Source organism: Hemiscyllium ocellatum, chromosome 21, assembly GCF_020745735.1.
Source record: "Hemiscyllium ocellatum isolate sHemOce1 chromosome 21, sHemOce1.pat.X.cur, whole genome shotgun sequence".
Classification (NCBI taxonomy): Eukaryota; Metazoa; Chordata; class Chondrichthyes; order Orectolobiformes; family Hemiscylliidae; genus Hemiscyllium; species Hemiscyllium ocellatum.
Genome location: NC_083421.1, coordinates 57875036 through 57888160, shown reverse-complemented (window position 1 = coordinate 57888160; position 13125 = coordinate 57875036). Strand labels below are relative to the sequence as shown.

Below are 13125 nucleotides of genomic sequence, written 5' to 3'. Positions count from 1 at the left end.
ACATTCGTCAAAAATCCTTCGACAGCATCTTCCAAACCCATGACCACTTTCATCTAGAAAGACAAGGGCAGCAGATCTGTGGGAAAACCACCATCTGCAAGTTCCCCTCCGAGCCACTTACCATCCTGACTTGGAAATATATCGCCATTCTTTTTGGTATCACTGGGCCAAAATCCTGGAATTCCCTCCCCAAAGGCATTGTGGGTTAACCTAGAGCAGGTGGACTGCAGCAGTTCAAGAAGGCAGCTCACCGCCATCTTCTCTGGGGCAACTAGGGACGGGCAATAAATGCTGGGTCCTGCCAGCAACACCCACATCTCACGAGTGAATGAAAAATGAAATAAAGATGAAAATCATGTGTCCATGAATGATGTCAATGATCAACTTGTTGACAATGCTATTACTAACCCTGTACGTAAAGGCACGCATGGAATTTCTTCTCTTCCAATTTTTCTGTTTTAAACCAATAGACAATAGACAATAGGTGCAGGACTAGGCCATTCAGCCCTTCGAGCCTGCACCGCCATTCAATATGATCATGGCTGATCAAACCAAGAAAGAATTTGTTTATATACACTATGCTTTATAATCTCAGAATTGTCCTCCAAGCTACACACCTTAAAGTAAATCACAATTTATCCATTATCAGAAACAAAAAGCAGAAGTTGCTGGAAAAGCTTGTAGGTCTGGCAGCATCTGTGAAGAGAAATCACACTTAACATTTTTGGAAACGTTAACTCTGATTTCTCTTCACAGATGCTGCTAGACCTGCTGAGCTCTTCCAGCAACTTCTGCTTTTGTTTCTGATTTACAGCATCTGCAGTTCTTTTGGTTTTCATTCATTCACTATTGCTGGGTCAAAACCCAGAAATGCCTCTTTAATAGCATAACAGGGGTATTTAAGACCTCTGCTGTAGACTGTAGTGACTCATCCCCACCTTCTCGGGGACAGTTAGGGATGGGCAATAAATGTAGCCTGGCCTGTGACACCTACATCCCATGAGTGGGAAAAAATTATCAGGTGCTTTGCAATCGATTAAAGGTCGTTGACCTGAAAGGTTAATTCTCCACAGATGCCATCTGAACTGCTGATTATGCATAGCAATTTCTGTTTTACTGAAGATTGCCAGCATCTGTGGTGTTCAAGTGTTGAATTAGTTGTAAAGTGTGCTCACTCAGTCACCCTTGTTTTGCAGACACTAATAGCAGGTACTTCACTCACACAAGATTCCCGCGCATGCGTACACATACACCACACACAGACACACACGTGTGCGCACACATACACCACACACAGACACACACACGCCATGCACATAGACACACAGACACCACACATATACACACACACAGACACCCACCACACACACAAACAGACACACACAGACACACACAGACACACACACACACACAGGCACACAGAAACACACACACATACAGGCACGCACAGAAACACACACACAGGCACACACAGAAACACACAAACACACACAAACACACAGACACACACACAGACACACACACAGACACGCACAGACAGACAGACACACAGATTGAAACACATGTGTGAAGTTATTAAAATGATCTCATCCAAAGCTCTGCAGCCCTTTGTTCTGTATAGTTTCTACCCAGTGACCCCTTAAATTCATAATTGTCAGCTTTGTGTCCTAATCCCACCCTGCTCATATTCTATTCCTGGAACTCTGTGATCTCTTGCACATCTCCAAGAATTCTGTATTCCATCTAAGAAGGCTCCCGAGCATTTCTCTTCTCCTTGACACCACCAGTGGTAACCATGCCAACAGCTATCTAGGACTGAAGCCTCGAAATTTCTTCCAAAAATATCTTTAGCTCGTTTGAGACACTCTTTCAAACCAAAAAACCTAATTCTTCAACAAAGATTTTGATCCATTGTCTGAACACAGTGTACAGCTAATGTTTAATCTGATACCCCGTTCTCTGAAAACCAAAAGTTTAGATCAGAACTGAATCTAGATTGTATTTGCTGAGTGGGGGGAGAAATAAGCGCCGGTTATAATCTAAGGCACCAACTTGCAGTTTTCAAAGGAAAGTTTCCTGAATCATGGAAATCTGATGCTTAAAGCGTTGATTTATTTTAAAAATACCTTAAATTCCATAATGCCATAATATCAAACCAGAAGCTCACACGGAACAAATTTACTTTCTCACCACAAAGAAGTGGTTAGTAATTAAGAACAGATGGATTGATGGAATAGGGTCCACTGGATAGAAACCTGGTAAAAGCCTTTGAGTTTCATATATAAAAGTTAAGTCTGTAAAACTGTGACCCTTGTTCAAATCCTCTCAAAAGCCCAGGACAGGATAATTGAATAAATAGACCTTCTCCATACCATCTCTCTCCCCTCGACATACACAAGATTCCAGCATGATGTTTTCTTCAGAAATCCGAAACTAACTTTCCAGCATACCAGTTAGGATCACTCACACTGAGGGAGCAATTGCTTGTGGCATCATCCATGTGATATAGGAGCAGAATTAGGCCAGTCAGCCCATCAGGTCTGCTCTGCCATTTGATCTGGCTGATATGTTTCTCAACCCCATTCTCCTGCCTCCTTCCCATAACCCTTGTTTCCTATCAAGAACCTATCTATGTCTTAAAGATACTCAATGACTTGGCCTCCACAGCCTTCTGCAGCAATGGGTTCGACAGATTAAGCACCCTCTGGTTGAAGAAATTCCTCCTCATTTCAGTTCTAAAGGGTTATCCCTCACTCTGAGGCTGTGGCCTTAGGCCCTCAGCTCTCCTACTCGTGGATTCTCCAAATCCATTTGATTCAAGCCTCTCAGTGTTCTTTACATTTCAATGACATCCTCTTAATTCTTCTAAATTCCACTGAGTACAGACCAAGAGTCTAGACTAGAATATCACTAGACTATTAGTCCAGAGACCCAAGTATTGTTCTGAGGACTCAAACAGATGGTGGAATTTGAATTTAATTTTAAAAATCTGGCATGGGGGGCCCATGATAACCATAAAACCATTGCTAATTGTCAGGGAAAAGAAACACCATCTGGTTCACTAGTGGTCTTCAGGGAAGGAAATTATTTTTACCCTGCTGTGGCCTTTATGTTCATTCAGTTCTGAAGAAGAGTCATATCAGACCGTAAGCTTTAACTCTGTTTCTCTCTCTACAGATGCTGCTAGACCTGCTGAGTTTCTCCAGCAATTTGTGTTTTCACTTCAGATTTCCAGCATCCGCAATATTTTCCTTCTTCACGTGCTTGGTTCCTGCTGGCAGTGAACTGCCCACAAAGTGAGCCAACGTCCATTGGCCAGGATGGAAACAAACGTGGGAAAAATGTACAAGATGTTGGCGTAAAGCAGAAGTAGGAATAATAACCGGCATCTGAACAGGTGAGCACTGTGTCCGTAAACTGCCTTATTTCAGAGCATATCTTTAAAAGGGACCTTTGGTGAAATAACTACAAGCACCTCAGAGATGTGCCATTTCATTTCCGATCAATCTGTTTCAATATTTTCAATTACAATGGAGCCTTACACTTATCTGTATTAATGGAGCTATAGTTAATGGACTCACAGTTAATGGACAGATGTGGCTTGGCCATCTTTTATGTTAAATTTATCCCTGTTAAGTATTTCCTGTTTTTGTGTGCCTGACTTGAATTAACACCCATTGAGTTAATTTAGTGCATGAAGGGCGCATTGACAGGAAATGTTTTTTAAAGCCATTTTCTCAAAACTCCTTGAAGCCAAAGAAAGTGCATCTCGGCGCGATGTAAAACCCAAGAGTACATGATTTATAATCTGTGGGCACTTGGTTTCATTGACAAAGTTCGCTCAAAGACAGAATGCCTTTGCAACAGGTTAATTTGTCGTGATTCTGTCCGGCAAATGCTTATATCGCAGACTCAGCTTATTCCCACTGTGAATTAAATCATGAAAATGTATACCAAGCCCCAGTACTGCTGAATAAAGACACATTTCCTTGAAGTTTTTCATCTGCACTTATCAGGATAGTTGGCAAGAACACGCATTTAAGCAGAAAACCAACATTTATAATGATAATATAGGGCAGTGTTAATTGATTGGCACCAACCTTCCTTTTAAACTGGGTGACTATGGGCGTGCACAGCCATTCCAGGGTTCTGCAAGATGAACTGCATTAGCACACCAAATGCAGCATTGATCAGAATTCACGACCGTGTATGGACCTGAGAGGTCTATGCAGCCAAATAGAAAGTTAGAGGGAATGCTGGGTGGCAGGTTATCCTGCCACACCCCGATCTTAATCTTATTTTATGGTTTCCTTAACCTTACTTAACGTTTCCTCACTCTCAGTTTAATCTGTCAATTCTCTCTGCCATTCTTAGATGCGGAATATTGATGCCAGCTCTCTAGTAATCTTCCCATTCTTCCCTTCTTAAAGCCTCAATACCATGTGCCCATTGCCCATTGATTAGATCATAAGATGGCAGAGCAAAAATAGGCCATTCGGCCCATCATTGAATTAGTTTGTGACTAATCTGATAATCTTCAACAGTTGCCAAGGTTGGAGGATTTGAGCTATTGGGAGAGGCTGAACAGGCTGGGGCTGTTTTCCCTGGATCGTCGGAGGCTGAGGGGTGACCTTATAGAGGTTTACAAAATTATGATGGGCATGGATAGAGTAAATAGGCAAAGTCTTTTTCCTGGGGTGGGGGAGTCCAGAACTAGAGGGCAGAGGTTTAGGGTGAGAGGAGAAAGATATAAAAGAGACCTAAGGGACAACGTTTTCACACAGACGGGGTACGGGTATGGAATGAGCGGCCAGAGGAAGTGGTGGGGGCTGGTACAACTGCAACATTTAAGAGGCATTTGGATGGATATATGAATAGGAAGGGTTTGGAGGGATATGGGCCGGGTGCTGGCAGGAGGGACTAGATTGGGATGGGATATCTGGTTGGCATGGACGGGTTAGACCGAAGGGTCTGTTTCCATGCTGTATATCTCTATGACCCTTTCCCACCTTTTCCCTGTATCCCCTTATTTCCTTACTTGATGAAAATTTGTACATCTCAGCCTTGAATACACTTAATGATCCAGCCTCAACAGCCCTCTGTGGTAAAGAATTTCTCAGATGCACTCCCTCTAAGAGAACAAATTCCTCCCTATCTCTGTCTTAAATGGACAGCCCCATATTCTGAGATTATCCTCTCTGATCCTAGACTGTCCCACAAGGGGAAACGACATCTACCCTGTCAAGTTCCCTGAAAATCCTATGTTTATCAATAAGGTCTCCTCGCAATCTTCCAAACCCCAAATGAGTCAACGTCCAACTTGCTCAAACTCTCCTCATCACAAACATGACTCAAAGTTGCAATAGCATTCATTTCCTGTTACACAATACCTTTAGCAGAGTCACTGAGCAACATGTGTGAAATCGCTCATACCCACAGGTCAAAACCTCCTCTAGCAGACCTTGACTGTTGGTTCTCTAACCTCATTCCATGAGTTCTTAATTGCACTAACACCATGGCAATGTTAAATTCTTTCCAGCAATCACCAACAATGGTTGAAAGGTCCATCTCCAGGAGGGTTAGAATGTAGTTAATACATCAATGGGAGTGTTATGCTTTGGACATTACAATGACCCCATGTCCATTGTCTGGATGGATGATGTTGTGTTTGGAGGTAAAACTACAAGTTTAATGTTTGGATGATGATCTCCTGGAGAAGAACCAGATGCATTACGTAAGTTAAGTAGGACATAGAAAAATAGAAAATAGATCCGGAGCAGGCCATTCAGCCCTTCAAGCCTGCTCCACCATTCAATATGATCATGGTTGATCATCCACCTTAGTGCCTGTTCTCACTTTCACCACCTTTGATCCCTTTAGCCCTCAGAGCCTTAAGGGACAAGTGCTCTCTCCACAACTACGTCCTGACTTTTGCTTAGAATTGTCAAACTAGCCAACAAACACCACTGCTCGGTGTTTTCCAAAATGCAGTTGAGATTTATTTTTTCCTTTAAGGGCCTGGGGTTTCCTGACTTATAAATTAGCATTCATTTGCAGACAAAACCTGCCACAGACCATCAGTGTTAGCCTGTCCTTCCTGTTTAACAGGAAGGTATCCATATGTGGAGTGATTACAAACACCAATTTCCACCATTATCTTCGGGACTCTTTCTCTGTCCAGAAAACAATTCCACCCTCTCCCCTGGGAAAGACTGCAGTTTTTTTTTAAAATACATTAGATAAACCCACCAGCAAATCACCCAATTATAAACATTCCACCAAGGGCAATGGGACAACAGAAACAAATCTATAAGTGGGGAAAACAAGGGAGGGTTGTTTTAGGGGGAATGAATGCATGCCAAGCCCATGCGGTGCCCACTTATCTCTGAACACCTCATGGATACCAATGGATGCTGTGTACATCTCTCCAAACGTGGGTACAGACATAGTCATGCAAGCCAACTGCGAATCACAACTCCCTCCATACGTCGCTGCCTGGATCTGTTCACGTGTACAACAAACTTGATCGTACAGCCATAAAAATGTACAGCACAGAAATAGACCCTTCGGTGCAACTTGTTTCATGCTGAACCAGATATCCCAAATTAATCTAGTTCCATTTACCAGCACTTGGCCCATATCCCTCTAAACCTTTCCCATTCATATACCCATCCAGATGCTTTTAAATGCTGTAATTGTACCAGCCTCCACCACTTCCTCTAGCAGCTCATTCCATACACACACCACCCTCTGTGTGAAAAGGTTGTTCCTTAGATCCCTTTTAAATCTTTCCACTCTCATCTTCAACCTATGCCCTTTAGTTTTGGACCCCCCCACCCTCCACCACCATCTCAGGGAAAAGACCTTCACCCTATCCATGCCCCTCATGATTTTATAAACCTCTATAAGGTCACCCCTCAGCCTCCAACGCTCCAGGGAAAACAGCCCCAGTCTCTTCAGCCTCTCCCTACAGCTCAAATCCTCCAACCCGGCCATTCCTGATGAAAGGCAAATGACCAAATTGTCGACTTTCCCACACATCAGATGCTGCCTGACCTGCTGTGCTGTTCCATTGCCACCCTTTTCGACCCCAGTAACATCCTTGTAAATATTTTTCTGCACACTTTCAAGTTTCTCAATGCCCTTTCTTTAGCAGGGAGACCTGCTCATTCTTTTTAATTTGAAGAATTCATCACCAAATTACCCAATCGTCCAAATTACAACACTGCCTACCAAGGGCACTATAACAATAACAAAAAGAGAGGAAACAAGGGAGGGACAAAATGAAAATGGAGTTATAGGGGAAGATAATGCCTTGTATTATCGTGATTGCAATGAAGTCTAGTCACAGAATATGAGTTCCCTGATTGGGGCTGTTAATCTGGTCCAATCAGGGAGTAAAAAGTGAGGTCTGCAGATGCTGGAGATCAGAGCTGAAAATGTGTTGCTGGTTAAAGCACAGCAGGTCAGGCAGCATCCAAGGAACAGGAAATTCGATGTTTCGGGCCAGAGCCCTTCAATCAGGGAGCCTTGGCTGACATAAAAGGGTAAATGTCAGGGATATTGAACCCCTGAATGCCTGACTCAGTGAGAGACAGTGCTACTGTCAAAGGCTATGCATTTGATTGATTGGAGCTGGGGTGTCAGCCTCTGAAGAGTTATTTGAGTAGGCCCCATAGTTCCCACCTCTCAACGGCCCCACTTTTTTTTCTAATTAAACAATGAAATAAGTAACAATTATCAAGCATTCATCACCCGGGGCATTGTAACCCAGAAGCCAGCTTTTTTTACTGTAAACCCAACGCCAGTTAACAAAGTAAAATAATGTCCAAGCACTATCCACTATGGGCAGCACAACAATCATAAAAGTGATGGATGTTTAGGGAAAGAGGGAGGGCTAAATCAAAATAGAATTGTAGGCCAAGAAGGCAGCCTTGGTGGTGCCCACCTCTCCTTAGCTCTTATGCTGGCGGACACTGTAACTGCAGAAGAGGGAAAGGCATCAGGGAACTAAGACTCCCTCCACAGTCTGCTGCCTGGACCTTAGCCAGACCCAGGAGTAGACCCACGAAGAGGTGCTCTCACTCAGAGCCAACAGGTAGGAGCGCAGGTCTGAAGTCCAACTGAAAGTGCAACAACTAATTCCTTAGATAACTATTTAAAAGGGGCGCAATATCCCACAAACAAGATACACATTGTCCATGGACTCCTCAACATCGCAAAATAAACAGCTGGGTCAGGAGCCCATGAACTATCTTAACCTACAATTACCCATGTACAGAGACATCTGTTGGGGAACCCCACTGCCTGGTGGTCAAACAGGTCACCAAGGTGTGTCTGGGAGCTGGATAAAGGAGAAAAAGTGGATGGTGTATAGCATGAACCTATACAGGAGCCCCCCCACCCCCCCATGCAGACGGACATGAAGGTCCCTCAGATTGTAGGGGGCGGGCTCCTGAGGGAACGTTCTGAAACCGATGTGGAATTCTGTCCAGGCAGGAGTGGGAGGGGGAGAAACATGCAAATGGGTGTCCACCACACACCTGAACATCCTCCAACTGGTGCGCTACATTAAGTTTAAGCCGCACTATTTTCAGGTGATAGGGAGCCGCACTCTGACCTTTTGCCTCACTTTTCTCACCAAAATAAATACATTCTGGTCTTGTACATAATCAGCTCTCTCTGCCATGACAGAAGGTATTTAAAAAATCAACGACGTTGCTGGAGCTATGGAGTCACATGGAGGCCAGGTCAGGTCAAGTCAGCCAATTTCCCTTCTTAAAAGGACATTAGTGAATTTGATCAGTTTTTATAACAAATCAATGTCAGCTTCATGGTCACCATCACAAATGTGTTAATTTCACTGATCTCTGAAACAAAGTAATTATTTCACTTGTGTGAAGTGGATATTGTTAGCTATGCCAGAATCTGTCATCTGTCCTTGATTTCCCTTAAGACAATGATGGTGAGCTGATTTCTTGAACTGCTGTAGACTTTGGGATTAGGTATACTCTTATGGATATCAGGGAAAGAGTTCCTGAATTTTGACCCAGTAACAGTGAGGGAATGGCAACATATTTCAAAGTAAGATCGTAAGTAAATTGGAGGGAACCTGCAAGTGATGGTGTTTCCATGTTCTGCTGTCCTTATCCTTCACAGTGGTAAAGGTTTGGAAGGAGCTGCGATCAATCTCTGCAAGGCATATTTTAGAAGGTACACACTGCTGCCACTTTGAATTGGTGCTCAACTGAATGAAGGTTGTGGATGGGATTGTTCTGTCCTGGATGGTGTTGAATCTTTTGAGGGTTGTTGGAACAGCATTCATCCAGGCAAGTGGAAGATTCCACCATATTCCTGACTTGTGCCTTAGAGATGGTGGACAGTCTTTGGGAAGTCAAGGAGGTGAGTTACTCGCCGCAGTATTCCTAGCCTCTGATCTGTTCCAGTAGCCACTTTATTTATGTGCTTGTTGAATTTCTGATCAATGATAACCCCACAATGTCAACAGTGGGGAATTCAGTGATGATAAGGCCATTGAATGTCTGGAAGAAAACATTAGATTCTCTCTTGTTGAAGACAGTCATTGTCTGGCACAATTGTTACTTACCACTTATCAGCCAAGTTTTAGTGGAACTCAAAGTGACTGCCCCTCAGTAGTTTATTGATGAGTGCTTTCTCTCTGAGGCTGTGCCCTTGGACCCTACTCTCTCGTGATAGTGGAAACATCTTCTCCATGTCCACTCTATCCAAGTCTCTCAATATTCTGTAAGTTTTAATGAGACTTCTTCTGCTCATTCTTCTAAACTCTGAATACAAACCCATAATCCCCAACCATTCCTCACATGACAAACCCTTCATTTCCATGATCATCCTCTGGACCCCCTCCAACATCCTTCCTGTGATTCAGAGATCAAAACTGTTCACAATATTCCAAACATGGTCTGACCAGAACCTTATGCAGCCTCACTGGTTCATCTCTGCTCTTGTATTCTAGCCCTCTCAAGATGAAAGACATTGAAGTCTACCACCCAGAGTACATTCTGTGGGACTATATCAGGCTTTTGCTTGACTAGTCTATGAGATTGCTCTCCCAAGTTCAGCACAACCCTCCCTCCACGCACCCCCTCTTCCCCCCCCCCAACCTTAGGTATCTATAAAGAGGACTTTGCAGGGTGAACAGAATTGGGTTTGCTGTTGCCATTTCTGGCGTGTAGGCCAATGACAAATGGGCCGTCAATTACATTCATTTCTTTCAACTTTGTAGTGGATTGATACAACTTTGCTTGGGACAAGTCAAACACAGTTGACCACATAACTGTGGGCCTGGAGTCAAGCGATGGTAGATGCTACCTATTAAATTTAAATTTGAGATAGACTAATTTTCATTAAGGAAGGGTTTCACGGGATATGGGCCCACGGCAGCCATCTGGAGTTAGGTCATAGATCAACCATGATCTCATTGAATGGCAGCACAGGCTTGAGGGGCTGAATGGCCTACTCCTGTGCCTACATGTAGGCCAGACTAAGTGAGGATGGCAAATTTCCTCCCCTAAGCTTTATGAGTGAACCAGATGGCTTCTCACAATCATTGACAATGGTTTCATTGTTGCCATTCAAATAGCTTTTAATTCTGGATTTATCAATCTATTTCAAACTTTACCATCTGTCAGAGTGGGATTCGAACCCAGGGCCCTGAAACATTTGCCTGAGCCTCTGGATTTAAATTCCAGTGACATCACCATCTTTGTAATTAGGGACAGGCAATAAATGCTCGCCCAGCCAACCCAACCCACCACCTGTAAGTGGATGTGAAAAAGTGACGCAGAGACTAAAGTTCAAACCATTCTTCGGAGGTTCAGAACAATCTCAGCATTTCTGTCATGGAGTTCCAATCAGTGCACTTTTATAGGATAAACACTGCAGTTTCTGCAGCTTCATAGTTAACCTCTACATACACACTGTTATTCATTAATAAAAGGGAAGTACCTGGATGCAAGTGTATTAGGCCAGAGTAAGTATACTGTCCCATGTCTAATAACAACCCTGAACTCATTGATTAGAAAACATTAATAATATCCCAAAGCTGATTGACTCAAATCTATCTAAACAACAGTTTTACTGTGAGTTTAATGAAGGTTCCTCACAAATACAATGCCTGTTGTCATTGATGATGCCCCCCTTTCGAAATCACTGCTATCAGCTGTGCAGGGTGAGTTAGCTACTTTCCCACAAAGTGTAAATCCCTGAGTCCACAGGGATCTGTTGCTCCCAGCTTCCTAGAGAGAGCTAAGTCATGGTCAAGAAACTCCGACAAGACACAACCTCTCTGCACGCATTTCCCGATCCCCACTTCATCTAACTGCGGGGCACAGCTCTCTGTCCATGAGTTGTTGATATGAGGACCAGATTGAAGTGTACAGGAGAGCCAGGACCTCATTGCCTCATGAGAGCAGTGGACATCCAAGGATTTCAAAAGAAAATGACTGGAATGGTTTTGTGACTCAAAGCTGACCAAAGAGAGTTTGTAGACATCACCCAGAACAAGTCAATTGGTGAGCTGCTGCCTTTGATAGCCACCTTCTATTTTGTGATCACCATCCAATAAAAGGTTAAAGGGTGAAAATTAAATTTAAAAACATTTATTTTTTCTAGACGAGAAGCGGAAAGAGCTAACAATTTGTAGTTTGAGAACATTGCAATGCATGCCTGCTGACAGGATGCCTGCACTGTATTAAATGAAGGTGATGTTAATCTGGAATGGTTCTGGGGAAGCAGTACTCTCCCTCCGCACACCCTACTCTCAATTTTTGTAATAACCGGCTAAACTAACAAAAATGATCGGAAGAAGCGAATATCGAAACACAAACACTGTGTCAAACTATTGCAGCGGTATGTGCTTGTCAGGCTGCAGTGACCACACGTGCAGTGTGAATTACCAGCTAAGCAAGTCTTTACCTATTTTAAAATTCTACCAATGGCTAGCACCTGACTTCAAACATCCACCACTCTCCCTTATAACTCGCTGCTCTACAAGAAAATAGATAAGATAGGATTCTCACTGTAGACAACAGAGAGCCTGTTGAAATATCCATCATTGCTTACCATCAAATGAGTTAAATATATCTTATCCAGTGAATGAGCACAACAACCCTTAAGCTGGCTTGCTTTGCCTCCTACCTGAATATGCAAATACTGCTTTCTGAAGCAGCGTTACCATTCTCATCATCACAACAGATTATAACTAGTTTGTACACTGGCTGCTCTATTGTAGTATAATAGTTCCTCCACAATAACAAAACAAATGCAGTACCTTGGTCCATGGTCACTCCCTAAAGATCCCATCCTCCGAGCTGCTTTAGGGCAACTGTTTACATTTGCATCCTTGGTGTTCTGTTTGGCTGCATTCATCACAGCCTCAGGCTCTGAAGAGGACGGGTTCAGCTTTGTTCCTGCCATAATTCTACCTGCATCAGACTTCTCCCAATTAATTCACTCGCCAAAGCCCACAGCAGTTACCCCTCTGCAGGCAGCTACCACCCAGTCTTAAATGTATGCATCTCTCCCTGCACTTGGAAGTGGACTGGTCCTAATCTTCATTCGGTCTTCACGATGCAAAGAATCAAAAATAAAGAGACAAGCAAATCTGGCTGCTGCATTGATTTTTGACCGAATCATTCAGCAACAGGGGTGGAGGAGAGTGGCTGTCATAAGCAGGCATTCACGGTGCCTGAAATGCTGCATCAAATGATGTACAGCTTGCTTTCAGTGCTCAGTCAGTGTCTCTTGTCAACTCTGCGCCAGTTATGAGTGTAAATGTAAAAATGTTGTTTTGTCGCGCTGATTGAAGTGAAAATTACAGAAGGAAATGTATGTGGTCAGAAACTTCCTGTTCCTCATCTCTTTGCTGTGATGGAAAATGTTCAAAATGTTAACTATTACAACAGTTTTAATTCTTATAAATTGCATAGTCAGTGCCCAACTCTAAGACTGAAAGTAAGACTGGCATTTTAAGGAACCAGTTCACAGCTTCAGGACATCTCAAAGCACTTTGCAAATTAATAGACACCTCCAACATGGTAAAATGGAACATGCAGCAGCTAACCTGGCTCACACATTTAGACAGAT

The 13125-nt window shown here is 43.3% G+C and overlaps 1 protein-coding gene across 2 annotated transcripts in view; it reads right to left on the bottom strand.

The window, feature by feature from the left end:
• Positions 1-13125, bottom strand: part of LOC132825911 (potassium channel subfamily T member 1-like) — a 428710-nt gene that overhangs the window by 257447 nt on the left and 158138 nt on the right. Inside the window, exon 1 of one of the 2 annotated variants that reach the window (XM_060841535.1) lies at positions 12311-12470. The exons of the other annotated variant lie outside the window; for it this stretch is intronic. Coding sequence (XP_060697518.1) covers positions 12311-12456 — 146 coding nt within the window. The 5' untranslated portion in view covers positions 12457-12470. Of the gene's footprint in view, positions 1-12310; positions 12471-13125 lie in introns of those variants that run through there. 2 annotated transcript variants of the gene reach the window in all.